Source organism: Dama dama, chromosome 14 (assembly GCF_033118175.1).
Source record: "Dama dama isolate Ldn47 chromosome 14, ASM3311817v1, whole genome shotgun sequence".
NCBI classification, from domain to species: Eukaryota; Metazoa; Chordata; class Mammalia; order Artiodactyla; family Cervidae; genus Dama; species Dama dama.
The window spans coordinates 71,134,474-71,148,769 of record NC_083694.1 but is presented as its reverse complement, the minus strand read 5'-3'; the positions used below and the strand labels follow the sequence as shown (position 1 = coordinate 71,148,769).

Genomic DNA, 14,296 nt, shown 5'->3' with positions numbered 1-14,296 from the left:
GATGGGACCCAAGAATTTGAATTTCTAACAAGTTCCCGAGTGATGCTGAGGCGGTTGGCCCCCCTCCCCCACCCTCCTGTCACAGGCGAGAGAAATGCAAATGTGTGATGTCTTAGCCTTGCTATACAAATCAATGGAGCTAATCAGTTATGTATTGTTTCTAAGAAGTAGATAGATGTAAAATTTTGGTTCAAATTGCAGTGGGGCCGGGGGGAGGGGGCTTACTGGAAGCATAAAAGATATTCTAGAAACCCCAAAGGGACAGCTTAGGGATCTCCAGTCCCCAGAAGAACCTGAGGACTCCAGGAAGGACTCCCGACTGAATGAAGGAACCTCGCTCAAGCTGAACACGCACACCTCTGCGGTTCCCCCCATTTTCCGGATCGGGGCTTCCCCTGAAAGCAAACTTCGGACAGCAAGCAGCAGGGTCTGGGGGCTGTCAGCTGGGAAGTGATGTGTGAGGGGCTGCGGCTCTGCCATCTCCTGGGGTCCTGCCTCCCACTTCCCGTCCTGAGCTAAGTCAGGAGCCTGGGGGGCCCGGGGCTGCCCCTCCGAAAGAGCACATCCCAGGGGTGGGGCCTGGGGCCTGTCAGCAGGGTGAGGAGGAGGAGAGGTTTCTCTCACTTCCAGGAGCAGACATTAAGGAGAGGAAATGAACACGGAGCGAGCCGGGAAGCCTCTGGCTTTCTCCCCAGGGCTCTTTCGGTTTTAATTTAATCCTGACTTGGGACGGCAGCCGCCTCTGCCAGGCCCGGCTCTCTGGAATTCTTGAGTTACCCGTGGCCGAGAGGGAGCTGTGTTCCAGGGACTTCTAGAGCGCGTGAGGGAGGCGGCAGGATCCAGCTCGCCCTCTGGGCCACAGCCCTTGGGCCCACACGGGGCAGAGTTCCTGTCTTGCTGGGTCTCCCAGCCCCTGGCGCGCGCTCCTGGCTTGGAGGTCCCATCAGGCTCGGCTTTGGGTTTCTCTGGGCCTGAAGGAGCCCAGCCGCCAGGAGAAAATGAAGCGGCTTCTCATCCGGATGTCCACATCATCTTCCCTCTCTCTCGGCATTCTGTGGGCCTCCTCCACTTATTTCATCAACCAAGTAAGGAGGTTAAGGGCTTCCCTTGTAGCTCAGTCAGTAAAGAATCTGCCTGCAGTGCAGGAGACCCGGGTTCCATTCCTGGGTGGGGAAGATCCCCTGGAGAAGGAAATGGTAACCCACTCCAGTATCCTTGCCTCGAAAATCTCATGGACAGAGGAGCCTGGCGGGCTGCAGTCCAAAGGGTCGCAAAGAGTCGGGCATGACTGAGCGACTGACACTTACTTACTGACCTAAGTTAGGAGGTTAGAAGTGTGAAGGTCAGTTTCTGAGGCCCTTCACTGCCCAGCCTTGGCCTCAGCGTCACCCTGCTCCTGGCGTCTGGCCTCCCCTGGCCGTTGTCCTGCGGACGCCCAGGCTGGGCTCCCCCCTACTCCCAAACTCCCTCGGCTTGTGGGTCCTTTCCTATGGGTGAGAAGATGGGCCTGAAAGCAGTCTCAGCCTTCTGCAGGACCCCGGTGCCGGGATTAATTTCCGATGCCCACTAAGACCAGCATGGCACTTTCTGGTCAGCTACTTCAAAGCATCGTGACTGGCTGGAGAAAAGGCCTTCCCTGGAAGGTGCTCAGGGCCCCAGAGAACTGGCTCCATCCCGCGGAGGCACCTGTGGTTGGGTCTGCCTTAAATACCGCCTGTGGGCACCATCTGTGTGTCTCTCTTTCAAGACAGGCAGATTTCATTTTTTTTCTAGCTGAATATGACACATTGTTTCAGAAGCTAAGAAGAATTCAAGGCCGTGTGTATGTGTGTGTGTGTGCGCGTGCGTGCGCATGTGTTTGGGAAACCTTTCAAGGCTTACTTTCTTCTTAAATTAAAAGTTAAAAAAAAAAATAGCTTTATTGAGGTATAACTGGGCTTCCCAGGTGGCTCAGTGGTAAAGAACCTGCCTGCCAATACAGGAGACCCCTGGCTTTGACCCCTGGGTCAGAAGATCCCTTGGAGAAGGAAATGGCAACCCGTTCCAGTATTCTTTTCTGGAAAATCCCATGGACAGAGGAGCCTGGCGAGTTACAGTACATGGGGTTGCAAAACAGTCAGACCTGACTTAGCGGCTAAACAATTGACAAATAAAATTGCAAGGTATTTAATACTGATGAGCCTATCACAGGGCAGGAATAGAGACGCAGACAGAGAGCACGGACTTGTGGACATGTTGAGAGGAGGAGAGGGCGGGACAAATTGAGAGAGTAGCACTGAAATACTTACGCCACCATGCGTGAAATGGGTAGCTAGCGGGAAGTTGCCGTAGAACACAGGGAACTCAGCCCGGTGCTCTGTGATACCTAGGGGGGTGGGATGGGGGTGGAGTGGGAAGGAGGCTCCAGGGGAGGGGATACAGGGACCTTTAACGGCTGATTCATATCCTTCTACAGCAGAAGCCAACACAACATTGTAAAGCAATTATCCTCCAATTAAAAAAATTAAGTGTACAACACGATGACATGTTGACCAAGGTGCGCTTTCTTGGAAGCAACTGGTAGTTCTACCTCGATTAGGAGAGACAAGAGACTCTTTCTTGACATCTTAGACAAGGAGCTCCAAGGAACACTTCCTATCAATGATGTTTGTTCCTCGCATAGAGGAAGCAAATATGAAAGCATATTTCAGGAATGCATGCTACAGACTTTCACTGAAAAAGGCCCTGAGGATTTAATGATAAGATGTAACTCCTGTCTTTAAAGAGGTTGTAGTCTAGTGCAAGAGGGAGACAGATAAATGTGACAGCAATATTTGTACATGCTACACAGTCACTTACTTACATTTACGGGTTTCCTAAAAGGCAGAATGAGATGGGGATGTATATTCATGCACATGTGTGTTTGTTGGAATATGTAAGGTCTCTGTAGTTGTTCAAACTCAACTACTGGTCACCCTGGGGCATGAAAAACATTAGATATGAGAAAAGGACTTTGACCCAGCAGGCTTCATTGTCCTAAGGCCTACCGTGAGCTTGTAAGAAAGTGAACCTCAAGGAAACATCACTGGGTGGGATTATTTATTGGAAAGATAAGAAATTTAATATCTCCCTGTGTTGATAACAAAGGTGGAACTGGTCTTAGGGATGGCACATCGACAGTATCATAAAATATGACTTTAGCAAGCCTGGGTTCTTTTCACCAGTGGACTGCCTCTCTCTTCTATAAGGCCACCTACTCAGTCATACAAAAGAGTCAAAGAATCATTGAATTTTAGCCTAGGAAGAGAGGCTGGCATGAAAGAGTGATTGAGAGTGAATGTTCTATTGAACTAGACTATGTCTGCAGCCAAGTAAAGGGCTTAAAACTCAGAACAAATGCCATTCTCTACCCTCTTCTAGACCATGGAGTCTGTTTGGTTGGATATGTTTCCTCTGAGCTTTCAGTCTCAGCCCTCGGCTCCCCTCGAACTTCTGAATGAATACAATTCTAGGAGTCTAGCAAATACAGCACACTTCTCCTTCTCGGGAGTATTTGCTGCCATTTCTTTTTTTTTTTTTTTTGGCTTTATAATACCAGGGCTTTCTAACCTCTCTGGAAGAAGCCCAACATGGGCCAGGGCCAGGAGATGGCCAAGCTGTTGGACTGACCATCTGAAAAGGGAGGTCTGCTGAGATTCACTGGGGATGTTCTGTGCCTGGTTGAGCCCCGCTTACCTCTGAAATGTTGATTCGGCCCTCCTGGAAGGAGCAGGTGGTGGGGTCATGAGTGCAGAGGTTTCGGTATTTGCACCAGTGGCAGCGGAAGGCGCTGTTGACACAGGACAGGCACCTGCAGAGACACAGACGGCGAGAGGCAAAAAGGCGAACCCACGGGGAGCGAGGGTGCCGGGGCCCACACGCCACCATGGAAGTCTGACATCGGAGTCTCATTCTCAAGGGGTGGACTGGGGGGCATCCCCAGCCCTGAAAATTGTGGCTTCTCCCTCTAAGATGCTCAGGGGACCAGAAAATTGCGTCCAGAGTGGGAATGATGTTTCCGAAAGCAGTGGAGTGCTAGAGCTGGTCTGTGTCAGCTCCTGACAGCCAATTATTCATATTTTCAGGAACGTTGCAAGCAGGTCATTGACATGATAGTGGCTTGAAATGAGCCACAGAGGGAGTATTTATGCCATAGAAATTGGAAAATGCCACCTAGTAAGCTTTTCCCCCTGATTTCTGATAGCTAAACATTTGCCAGCCTAGCACCACTTATAAGAGAGAAGAGCCCAAGGAGGGCAGGGATAGGAACTGGGCCGACCTGGTTCCCGATTTGCCTCTGCCCCTGCCATTAGGGCTGCCCCCAGTAAGTCACTTCACCTTCTGAATCGGATTTCCTTCGTCCGTCTGTACTAAAACTTTTCTGTCCACTCCATGGGGTTATTTTGTGTCAAACGAGATAACGTATAGGACATGGTTTTGAAAAATACAATGCTAAATGTGTCATTTTTAGGGGCTTAACTTATCTGTTATTTCAAGCTCTTAAATCATATTTGCGTGTTCACAGTTGGGTCCTATCACCTGTGTTTTGGAGTTTGAGCGGAGTGAATGGCATCAACTGATAACTCTGTCACCCTCTCCAAGTAGCCAGACATGGTAGCGACAGGCTGTGTGTGGCTCCTGCCTTTCTCGCCAGGTAGGGCGCCTCTTTCCCTCCAGTTTCCCCTGCATTCTATGTGTATCGTCTAGGTGCCCTGTGTGCGGTCAGACCACCATCAGGGAAATAGGTTCGGCCGGTGGAGTTGTTCTGCTTGCTCTTTGCCTAGTCCAGTCTTGTCACCACTAGACCAGCCCGACGGGCACATGGCCAGGTCTGCAAACTGGCGCCACCTGCTGGGGGGCTCTAACGGCTTTCGGGCAGATGGGGTTTGATCAGGGGCCGTCGGCTTATAAGCCACAGGGGACTGGGCGTGTTTCCCCATGCCAAATATTTTTATCCCCTTCTAGATATGCCCATAGTCATTTCGTTCTCGAACTTAGGCCAGATGGATTGGGTCTTCCTCACATCTTACGATTCAGCAAGTAAATCACAAAAATGGATCAAGGATGATGAGATTAGGATTCTTCGAGAACAGGCTTGTCGACTTGCTAATTTGTTGACCTCCAATGGAGCACTTGTTCCCTCTGGGCCTTAGTTTACCGCAGTAAAAGGAGAGGTTTGAACTCAATCCTGTGACTTGTAACTGGAAGGATAGATAAGACAGTGCTTGGCAATAAAATGTCAAAGATACTTGCTTTTCTTTCTGCTAGAACTTGCTGCCTGTGACAGCATCTCCACTGCCATGGTAATCCACGGTTGAAAGTGGTGACATCACACCAGGTTGCCGTGGAGATGAGGATGTTCTCACAAGCAACTCATTCCATCACCACTGTGCCGGAGTGTGAGAGGGAGGTCGGGGAGTTCCCACTCCAAGAAGCTCGCAGTTCCCAAAACAGGGTTAGCTGGGATTGGAACGCAGGGCTTAGGGGGCGATTTTATCCGGTTCAGCTTCTGCCACATACTACCTTGCCTTGGATCCTCCCAGGCCACTTTTTATCACTTATTCTGTCTTCTCGGCACATCTATTGATTTGTCCCAAATGGGTCCAAGCGACGTCTCCTTCCTTAGCTACTCTGGAGACCTGAGAACTCCAGCAGGTGATTCCCATCATGAAAATCCAGATCAGAAAAGGGGAGACGAACGAAGCTTATTTGTCTATTTTATCAGCTTAAAGTTTCCTTTAGGGCTTAGCTGCTAATAACCCTTTCCCCACATGGATAGCTGGGCCCATCATGGCCACAGCCTGGACCCTCAGACTTGACGCCACTGGAGTCCTCAGGCGGATCCTGTCCTGGGCAACAGGAAGGATGGGTCCACAGGACATTCCCAGGTACTTCTCCCTCTGGCCTGGAGCTCTTGGTTGATCTCTGCTTTCGCCTATGACCAGGGTTATGTGGCCCTTATGTGGCCCTATTACAGAGACCCAGGTTGCTCTTTTTCTAAATCAAACAGTGCATGAGTTTCCAGATGACATGGAAAGAGTCTCAGTTTCACTTCAAGAGAAGACGGGCAGAAACTAAGTGTGGGTCCCTCTCCTCCACTCCTGGCCCTGATTTTTACTTATGAAATGCACCCGGCTTCCTGCACAGCTCTAAGTACCCACAGCATTCAGCTGCTGGACGTGGCTGGTGAGGTCAGATGGGCGGCACCTAAGCCCCTCTGGGACCGATGGTTGGGTCTGGTTTTCCCTTCCTCCTTGAAAAGCTGAAGGCTCAGTGTGGACCCCAGTAGAGTTGAAAGCTTCCTTGCCCTGCCCCAGCCCGGGTCCTTTATTTGGTCCCCTTCCTCTGAGGCTGCCATCTCTGAGTCCTTCTTCATGTGCCCATGGATGATGTGGCTAAGTTCCGCTGGCTGTCAATCTCCACGTTCAATGCCACCACCCACTGGCATAAAAGGGAGGACTTTTCTTCAGCCTCCTGGGCCGTGACTTCTGTTTCTACTTCAAACCCTTTTTAACTCTTAGCTTGAGAGTTGGGGGTAGGGTGAGTTGCAAGGGAGACTGCATGTGATCAGAGGCTGTGGACAGTGTAATGCCGTTCAGTTTGGTATAACTGAATAAACGGAATATAACTGAAATATTTATGGGGCACTTTACGCTGTTCTAGACAAAGTGCCACGTCTGATCAGGAGACTGGGTGGTGAATGTAAGACAATTCTTGTCCTCTGGGAACTTAGGAAAACCCCCCACACATATCCAGACCCAGGGCAAGGCAGGCGGCTTCTGGCCTGGGCCTGCCATAACCCACTTGCTCACCAGTCTCCTCTGAGCTCATCTCTAAGGGAGGGTGCGGGTCTAGGTGATCTTCCTGCTCTGACCCTGAACGATTACGAGTGCCACTAGGGGCGTGCTTACAGTTGGTGGGCGCTGCAGTTGTAGAACTTGAACTCAGTGCTGACGAATATCTTCCCTGTCTCCTTGGATCTCAGCTGCAGCTCTAGCCCAAACCAGTCTGGAAAAAAAGGGGAAAAAAAGGAGAGTGTTACAAGCTGGGAGCCCAGTGGAGAGGCTGGGGCTAAATCATTCAGCCACTCTGGGGCTCCCATGGGGCAGTGATGGCAGATGGAGCCTTCCTGAGTCCTCTTCCAAGAGAGTCCCTATCATCCTTCTGATGACCAGCCCATCACTGAGACCCAGACACCGCATGCCCCCCTCTTAGGGAGGAGGTGATGGATCAGATCCTACAGAGTCCTCTGCCTAGGTTGAATATGTTCAGTTACTGAAAGACTGTTAGAAATATCAGGTCACCAATATAAAAATAAAACAAAAAAATATATATATATATCAGGTCAAAGCCTCTAAAAGTCCACAGTTCTATGGAGAGAACCTACTAAAAACCACTGGCTGAAGCCCCCGCCATTCCTTGAAGGGAAGGGAAGTCTGGAAAAACTCTTATGCACACTGTGGAGGCTTAACCCAAACGGGAGACAGGGACCTCCCTCTTCCGGAAATTTCCTTGGGGCATGACAGTTTGCTTTCAAACTTAAATGGGTTTATAAGTCAAATGAGTGTCTGGCTTAAAAAGATCTAGTCAGGCAGCTGCCAGTCAGTCTGTGCCGGCACTTGCCACCCTGTCCCCTGAGTCCCCGACTCTGGGCCAGCCTGATCGAGCAGCCCCGAGCATTCAACGCCCACTGCAGACGCTTCTTACCCTGATCCAGAGGGATGACAGGCACGTCCTTGGGTCCCGGTGAGATGCAGATGACCTGGCTCCCAGATACTTGTCCCTCTACCTCCGTCAGGTTCCCAAAGGCACAGGAGATGCCCACAGACAAATCGGGGGCATCACTCACAACCAGGCTGAGCTGTGGGAGGAGCAGAGAGACGATGCTGTGGGAAGGCCCCGCAGGGCTCGGGAGACCTGGGCTCCAGGCCTGGCCCTGCTGCTGTACACTTGCTCACTCCTCTCCCCGAACTCATCTAGGAAGAGGATGTCAGTCCAGGAGACCTTCCAGCTTTGACACGGAGCCGGTACAGTAGCTCTGCGAGGGGTGTTGCAGGGTCAGTGGTCTCTATTATTAATATTACTTTTCAGTCTTGTCCAGAATCATAAAGCACTGGGGGGAGAGGAAGGGATGCTAGGGGTGGGGGAAGGTCTCAAAACCCATCTCAGCCTGAGCTCGTTTTGACATGAAACCATACAAACTTGAAAGCCAGTCATGAATTGAGCCCGTCACAAATAAGCCTTAGCTCCGGTTCATAGGAGAACACGTGTCTAGCCTGGAGGTTTATAAGGCGTTTACCACTTGGCTGGCTCCCCTCCCTGGCTGTCACTCAGGGGCTGCCTACCAAGGTGGGGGGCTTCTATTCTCTGTCGGCCTCTGGCTCTCTGCCCCCCGAGTGCTCCCCGAGAGCAAGGAAGTTGCCTCACAATACACTTAGGGGAGCAGAGAAAGGCAGGAAGTGGACACCAATGCCCTGGATGATGTCTGCGGTTCCCTAGGCTTCCAGAGAGGCAGGCCAGTGGTCTGCAGGCTTTTTGAGTTTGAATATCTTCCTCTGAATGGTAAAAATATCACAGACTGTTAGAAGAATGATCGAGGAACCATTTAATAGCAAAACACCGCTCTGAATTCCATGTCCTCGGAAGTGGGTTTGTACTAAATGACGACAATATGATCTCTAAGTGGTGTTGGACACGGGAGGTGAGAAACGTGACTCCCAGTGGGGAGTGCCCACGGGGGTTCGCAGTGGCAACACCCCGCATCCTCCAAGAAGTGAGTCCTGAGGGATGCCTGGAGGGCTTTCTCAGCCCCAGCGGCCATCACCTAGCCTTTCCATATATTTGTCTGCTGCTGAATCTCTGCCCCAGTTTCGTTTCCATGGGGCCAAGAGACTTAGGTACAAACTCTGCTGTTTGTTCCCTCAGCTCTGCGGGAGCCAAAACCTCCTGGTGGGGATGAATGAACGCAAGCCTTGGAAGGTTCATTAAGTAATTAGCATTCGTGAATGCCCATAAAACCAAGGACGTGGAGTATTTGGGATTGCACCTAGACAGGTGTGGAATGACTGCTGTATTCTCTTTAATGTTCTTTCGACACACCCCGTGAATTAAGCCTCAGTCTCTCTGCATCTGTCTGTCCCTCTGTCTGTCTGCCTCTCTCTCACATACAGGTACAAAGGCAACTCCAAGTTCCTGTGAGCGACTGTACCAGGCGGTCCCTTGAAATCTGTATCATTCACCACAGAATGGGATGGGATTGCATGATGTTGCAGAGGCCTGTTACTAAATGCAAAATGTAGTTTTACAAAACAGATCCGTGGGTGATGAATCTGCAAGGAGTGGGTCAAATGACCGGGTCCTGGGCAACGACAGGCGTTACCGTAGTTTTCCTACAAAACATCCTCGGAGCGTGTGAAGTCTGATCCATTTGCACGGTGCTGGCGTGCTGAAGGATCACACCCATGCTTGCGCGCGCGCTGCGCCCCGCCCCCAGGCCCCGCCCCCAGGCCCCGCCAGGGCGCACTCACCAGCCGGCTGTGCTCAGACACGGAGATGCTGCTGGGCTGCACCTCGAGCCTCACGCACTGGCTGATGCTGGCGGCAAATCGGTTAGGCTCCCAGGCCCGCTGGCACCGGTCCCTGCGGGAACACCTGCCACAGACAGACGCACAGGGGTGAGTGGGGGGCTCTGCTGCGCTGAGGCCCGTGTCCATCTTCTAGGGACGAGCTTCACTTCTTCCAGAGGGCTCGGGGACGCCCAGATGGTCTCCACTGTGGTCAGACAGACTAAGGCGGGGCCTTCCCTGGTGGCTCGGTGGGAAAGAATCTGTCAGGGGAAGCACACTGGCCGAAACCGCCCACCCTGGCCAGGCGCTGTAGTAACCACTGGCATGAGTTGTTTTATGACAGGAGGTCCTGGTGAGGAACACGGAACTAATGAGCCACCACCCACCGGAAGAGTCCGGGAAAGGTCAAAAGGAGACACCACACGTCCGACCACCTCCCAGAATCCTCCTCGCTGGCATCCATCTTGGCTGAACAAGGCGTGCACCACCAGGAAGGACTCTGAGTCAGAATGATTGGGCTAAAGACAACCCGGAAACTAGTCCCATCGCTGTAAGACCAGAGACTGTGAGCCACGTGGTGGAGCGGTTCTCCCCGGTTCCCTCACCCTCCTGCTCTCTGCCCAGTGGCCTTTCCAATAAAGTCTCTTGCTTTGTCAACACGTGTATCTCCTCGCACAATTCATTTCTGAGTGTTAGACAAAAGACCAGTTTTGGGCCCTGGAAGGGGTCCCCCTTCCTTCCTGTTACAAATCTGCTTGCCACTGCAGGAGCCACGGGTTCAGCCGCTGATTCGGGAAGATCCCACATGCTGTGGAGCAACTAAGCCCGTGCCCCACAAGCCCCGAACCTGTGTTCCAGAGCCCCAGGGCTGCAACTTCTGAAGCCCACACACCCCAGAACCCATGTTCTGAAACAAGAGAAGCCACGGCAACGAGACGCCCAAGCGCTGCAACTAGAGAAAAACCCACGCAGCGACGGAGACCCAGGACAGCCAAAAATAATAAAAAACAAATTAGAAAATTATTTAAAAAGAGGACAGACTAAGAGAAGTGGGATCAACACCCCCCCGTCCCCCAACACGAGAGCTGCAGTTTAGACATAAAGAATAGCTCTTATAGACAGCATCTCAGTGAGTGAGGGACGGAAGGTTGGGGAACAGAAGAAGCATCAGGCCAGAGGCCAAGAATCTGAACTCTGGAGCCAGGCTGCCTGGGTTCTAACCCAGCTCTACAGCCTAGTAGCTGTGGCCCCATTGGGCAAGTTCCTGGAAGACCCCACGTCTCAGTTCCCCCAGCTGTAAAATTCTGGGCCCAATGATGATACTGTATCTCACAGGCCTGGTGTAAGTGGTAAATGAATTACTGTTTAGAAAACGGCCTGTTCTTGGCCCTACTAAGAAAAATATTAATGATGATGGCTATGGATATTATTATTATCTGCCCCCCCAGGGACATGTAAAACCCTGGACAGGGTCTTAGCTGTGTGGGATAGCGTGCGTGTGACCCTGTGGCTGGATTCCCGGCTCTTTGAAGGCAGGGGCCATGTTTTATTCATTGAGATAGTCCACCTGTCACGTGGTATATTTTCAATAAATGTTTGTGAAACACAGAGGCAGGCAGGGAGGCGTGGGCAGGGTTTCCTTTGTCAGGAACTGCGCGTGGCAGCTTCGTCCCACACCTTCATCTCTGGAGCTTGGCGCCGCGGGCCGCAGCAGCAGGTGGGCACTGTGACCCCTGCCCGCAGGGGCGTGTGGTGGCCCCTGGGAACAGGCTCCAGGGCTGGCGCTTCTCCAACCAAAGCGCCCCCTCCGCGGACGTGACAAGAGTCCACCACCCAGCGGAGATTCCCACCGAACTCCCCCCAAAGTCCCTCCCCCCGACCCTTCCTTGCCAGGCACATAATGGATCTAAATATGAACGCTGTCAAAGGAAAGAATTATGGAGGTTTAAGTGAATCCTTAAGATAGCTCTAAAGTGAGCTCTTGACTGGAGCCTTTATCTCATTGACTCACTGAAATGGCTCTTTTTTATCATACTATTTATGGCAACAGCCCCAACAGAGATAAATAGCCTCCGAGACAATAACACACTTGCAAGAGCAAGGCATACAGAAGAGGCAGGAGGGTTTCAGATCCACTCTGCCCCCGACCCCCGGACCCAGAGGCTCTTGAGCAACCTCCCTCAGCCCTCTGCCTCCGCTCAAATCCAGCGTGTGGTCCTGACCCCTGGAGGTGGTCCCTCCACTCGCTCCGTCACCCAGGAGAGGGGATGGCGGGTGGGCGGGAAACATGGAGGGGCCGAAGATGAGACGGGCCAGGAGTAGAGAAAAGTCCGGGTGAAACTGGGGAAAAGCTTGTTCCCCACGTGGTGCAAGAGGTAAGCTGAGCTGTTGGAAGCAGGGGTGCATCCCTGGGATGTGATGATGGGGAAGGGGCTCAGAGTGCAGAGGAAACCTGAGACCCTGAGGGGGTGGAGTCATTCTAAGTCAGCCCCGCAGACCTGACCCAGGAAGAGGACGGGTGGTCTGGGAGACTCGGACATTGTGGCTAGGTTGGCAGGGAGGAGCAGGGAGCGGGTGGTATGGCTGGACCTGCCCACTGCCCAGTGAGGGGGCCAGGTGACCCCAGGCCACTGCGAGGAGCTGGGGGTGGCTGTCGGGTTCCATGGAGGAAGAAACCCTCGTGAGGAAGGAGAGCCTGCCGGCTGTCGGGCCGGCCTCACTGATGGGAACCCCATCGTAGTCACCTCTCAATGCTGGAGACCCAGGTTCGATCCCTGGGTTGGGAAGATCCCCTGGAGAAGGAAACGGCAATCCACTCCAGTACTCATGCCTGGAAAATCCCATGGACCAACAAGCCTGATGGGCTACGGTCCACGGGGTCGCAAAGAGTCGGACACGACTGAGCAACTTCACTTTTCCCCTTGCGGCATTCCCGGGGCCCAGCGGGGGTGCCGTCAGTATCTCTGCCACTTGTCCAACCCACATGGCACCACTCCGTCTGGGTTCTGGTGAGGGCATTTCTGGCAAAAACTTTTCTGAGGAGCCGCTTACCTCCAAATCTAAGCAGGGAACCAGTGTGTGTGGGCGCCAATCCAGTCCGGATTTTGCATCTGCGAGGCGCCTGCTTTGCTCCCTCCCTGCATAGCCCTTCCAACACCTGCTGCGGAGGCTGGAAGCCAAGAGTGATTGTGCAGGACCCTGAACTCTGGCCCTCCGCCTCCGCCCCCACCCTAAACCGGCACTTCTCCTGGGGGTGCTCTGCTGGCTGGCACAGAGCCCTGGAGTTTCCGAGTCCGCTGGGGAGCAGAATTCCTAGCCAGCAGCTCCCCACCCCCTTTGGAGCTTCTTCCCTCTGCTCTCCCTCTGGGGCTCTTGGAGTTCGGAAGTTTAAGTGCGATTTTGCATTTCTATTGAGCTGGTATTGAGTGGCCGGGGTGTATCTGAAAAGGGATGCAAGGCCAGTTAGAGTGAGATGTAGACTTCTTGGAATCAGGGACTGATGAGGTCAGAAGGGTCCTCCCAAGGGTTCCGAGTCCATGATCATCATTTTGACTTGTGTAGCTTATCCTGAGCTTTCTTACTGCCAAAGCATTTATATTTAGCATTTAATCCTCATGGTTCACCTGCGAGGTAGGCATTATCCCTTTTCAGTGATGGGGAAAAGGAGGCCCAGGGTTGTCAGTGGACCATCCTGGGTCACACGGTTGCTCACCGAAGTCCAAACTCCAGGAAGGAGGTGCCTTGTTCTGGCTACACTGAGGAAGTTCTTGGGAAACCTAGAGATGCTTCAACTTCCCTTGTGAGTTCTTCCAACACCACTAGCCTCCCCTGCAGCAAAGGTACAGACTTCAGAGCAGCTGGCCAGGGGTGGAGGGAGTAGGGCTCGGGTTTTGGAGGTGAGACCACAGAGGCACTGCCCTTGAAAAGAAGGTCACTCACGGCCTCTCTTCCTCTTTGCTTTCAGCACTCTGACCGCAATTAGAATTACTGCTCAGCAGAGGGAAATTCCTCTCTCCCTGCAAACTGAAGTCACATTCCTCATCAACACTCCCAGGAAAGTACCTGGTCTTCTGCATTACAGGTTTTTATTTTTTTCTTTTTCCAGACTGTGCCGAACTTACATGTTGTGCAGGGCACACCAGCCGCAGTGAGGGTCCCCCGAACTCAGGCACTCCCCGCAAGTCGTGTACTGCTCACAGGATTCCACGGGGACCCTGGTGATCTGGCCGAGAGGGAAAAGACAGCAGGTTAGATCAGGGAGTGATGCCTCCAGACGGTGTGTTCAGACTCAGTTACACCTAACCACTGTAGCTCAAATGGGAAAGAATCTGCCTGCGATGCAGGAGACCAGCGTTCAATCCCTGGGTCGGGAAGATCCTCTGGAGAAGGGCATGGTAATCCACTCCAGTATTCTTGCCTGGAGAATTCCACGGACAGAGGGGCCTGGCGGGATACAGTTCATGGGGTCGCAAAGAGTCGGACACAACTGAGCAACTAATACACACACACACACACACACACACACACACACGCACACCTCTCCCCTCGAGAGGTGAGACAACAGGGCTGAATCGGTCCTTCAGTGTCCCATCTGTTTCCCCTGCACGAGGCAGGTACAGCTAACAGTCCCTGGGCTTCTGGCCTTTCCCAGAGGTGGGAGCAAGCCCTCCAGCCTCTCTCTGCCTGCGCGAAAGTCCTTGGGAGGGCTGGGC

At 52.7% G+C, this 14,296-nt stretch overlaps 1 protein-coding gene across 1 annotated transcript in view; it reads right to left on the bottom strand.

Annotated features, from left to right (window-relative positions):
- The window catches only part of PLXNA2 (plexin A2), a 224,444-nt gene that overhangs the window by 68,661 nt on the left and 141,487 nt on the right, over window positions 1–14,296 (bottom strand). The window contains exons 5-9 of the mRNA XM_061161050.1: window positions 13,706–13,806; window positions 9,546–9,669; window positions 7,726–7,879; window positions 6,930–7,026; window positions 3,715–3,829 (exon numbers count right to left, since the gene is read on the bottom strand). Of these exons, the coding sequence (XP_061017033.1) occupies window positions 3,715–3,829; window positions 6,930–7,026; window positions 7,726–7,879; window positions 9,546–9,669; window positions 13,706–13,806 (591 nt within the window). The remainder of the gene's footprint in view (window positions 1–3,714; window positions 3,830–6,929; window positions 7,027–7,725; window positions 7,880–9,545; window positions 9,670–13,705; window positions 13,807–14,296) is intronic.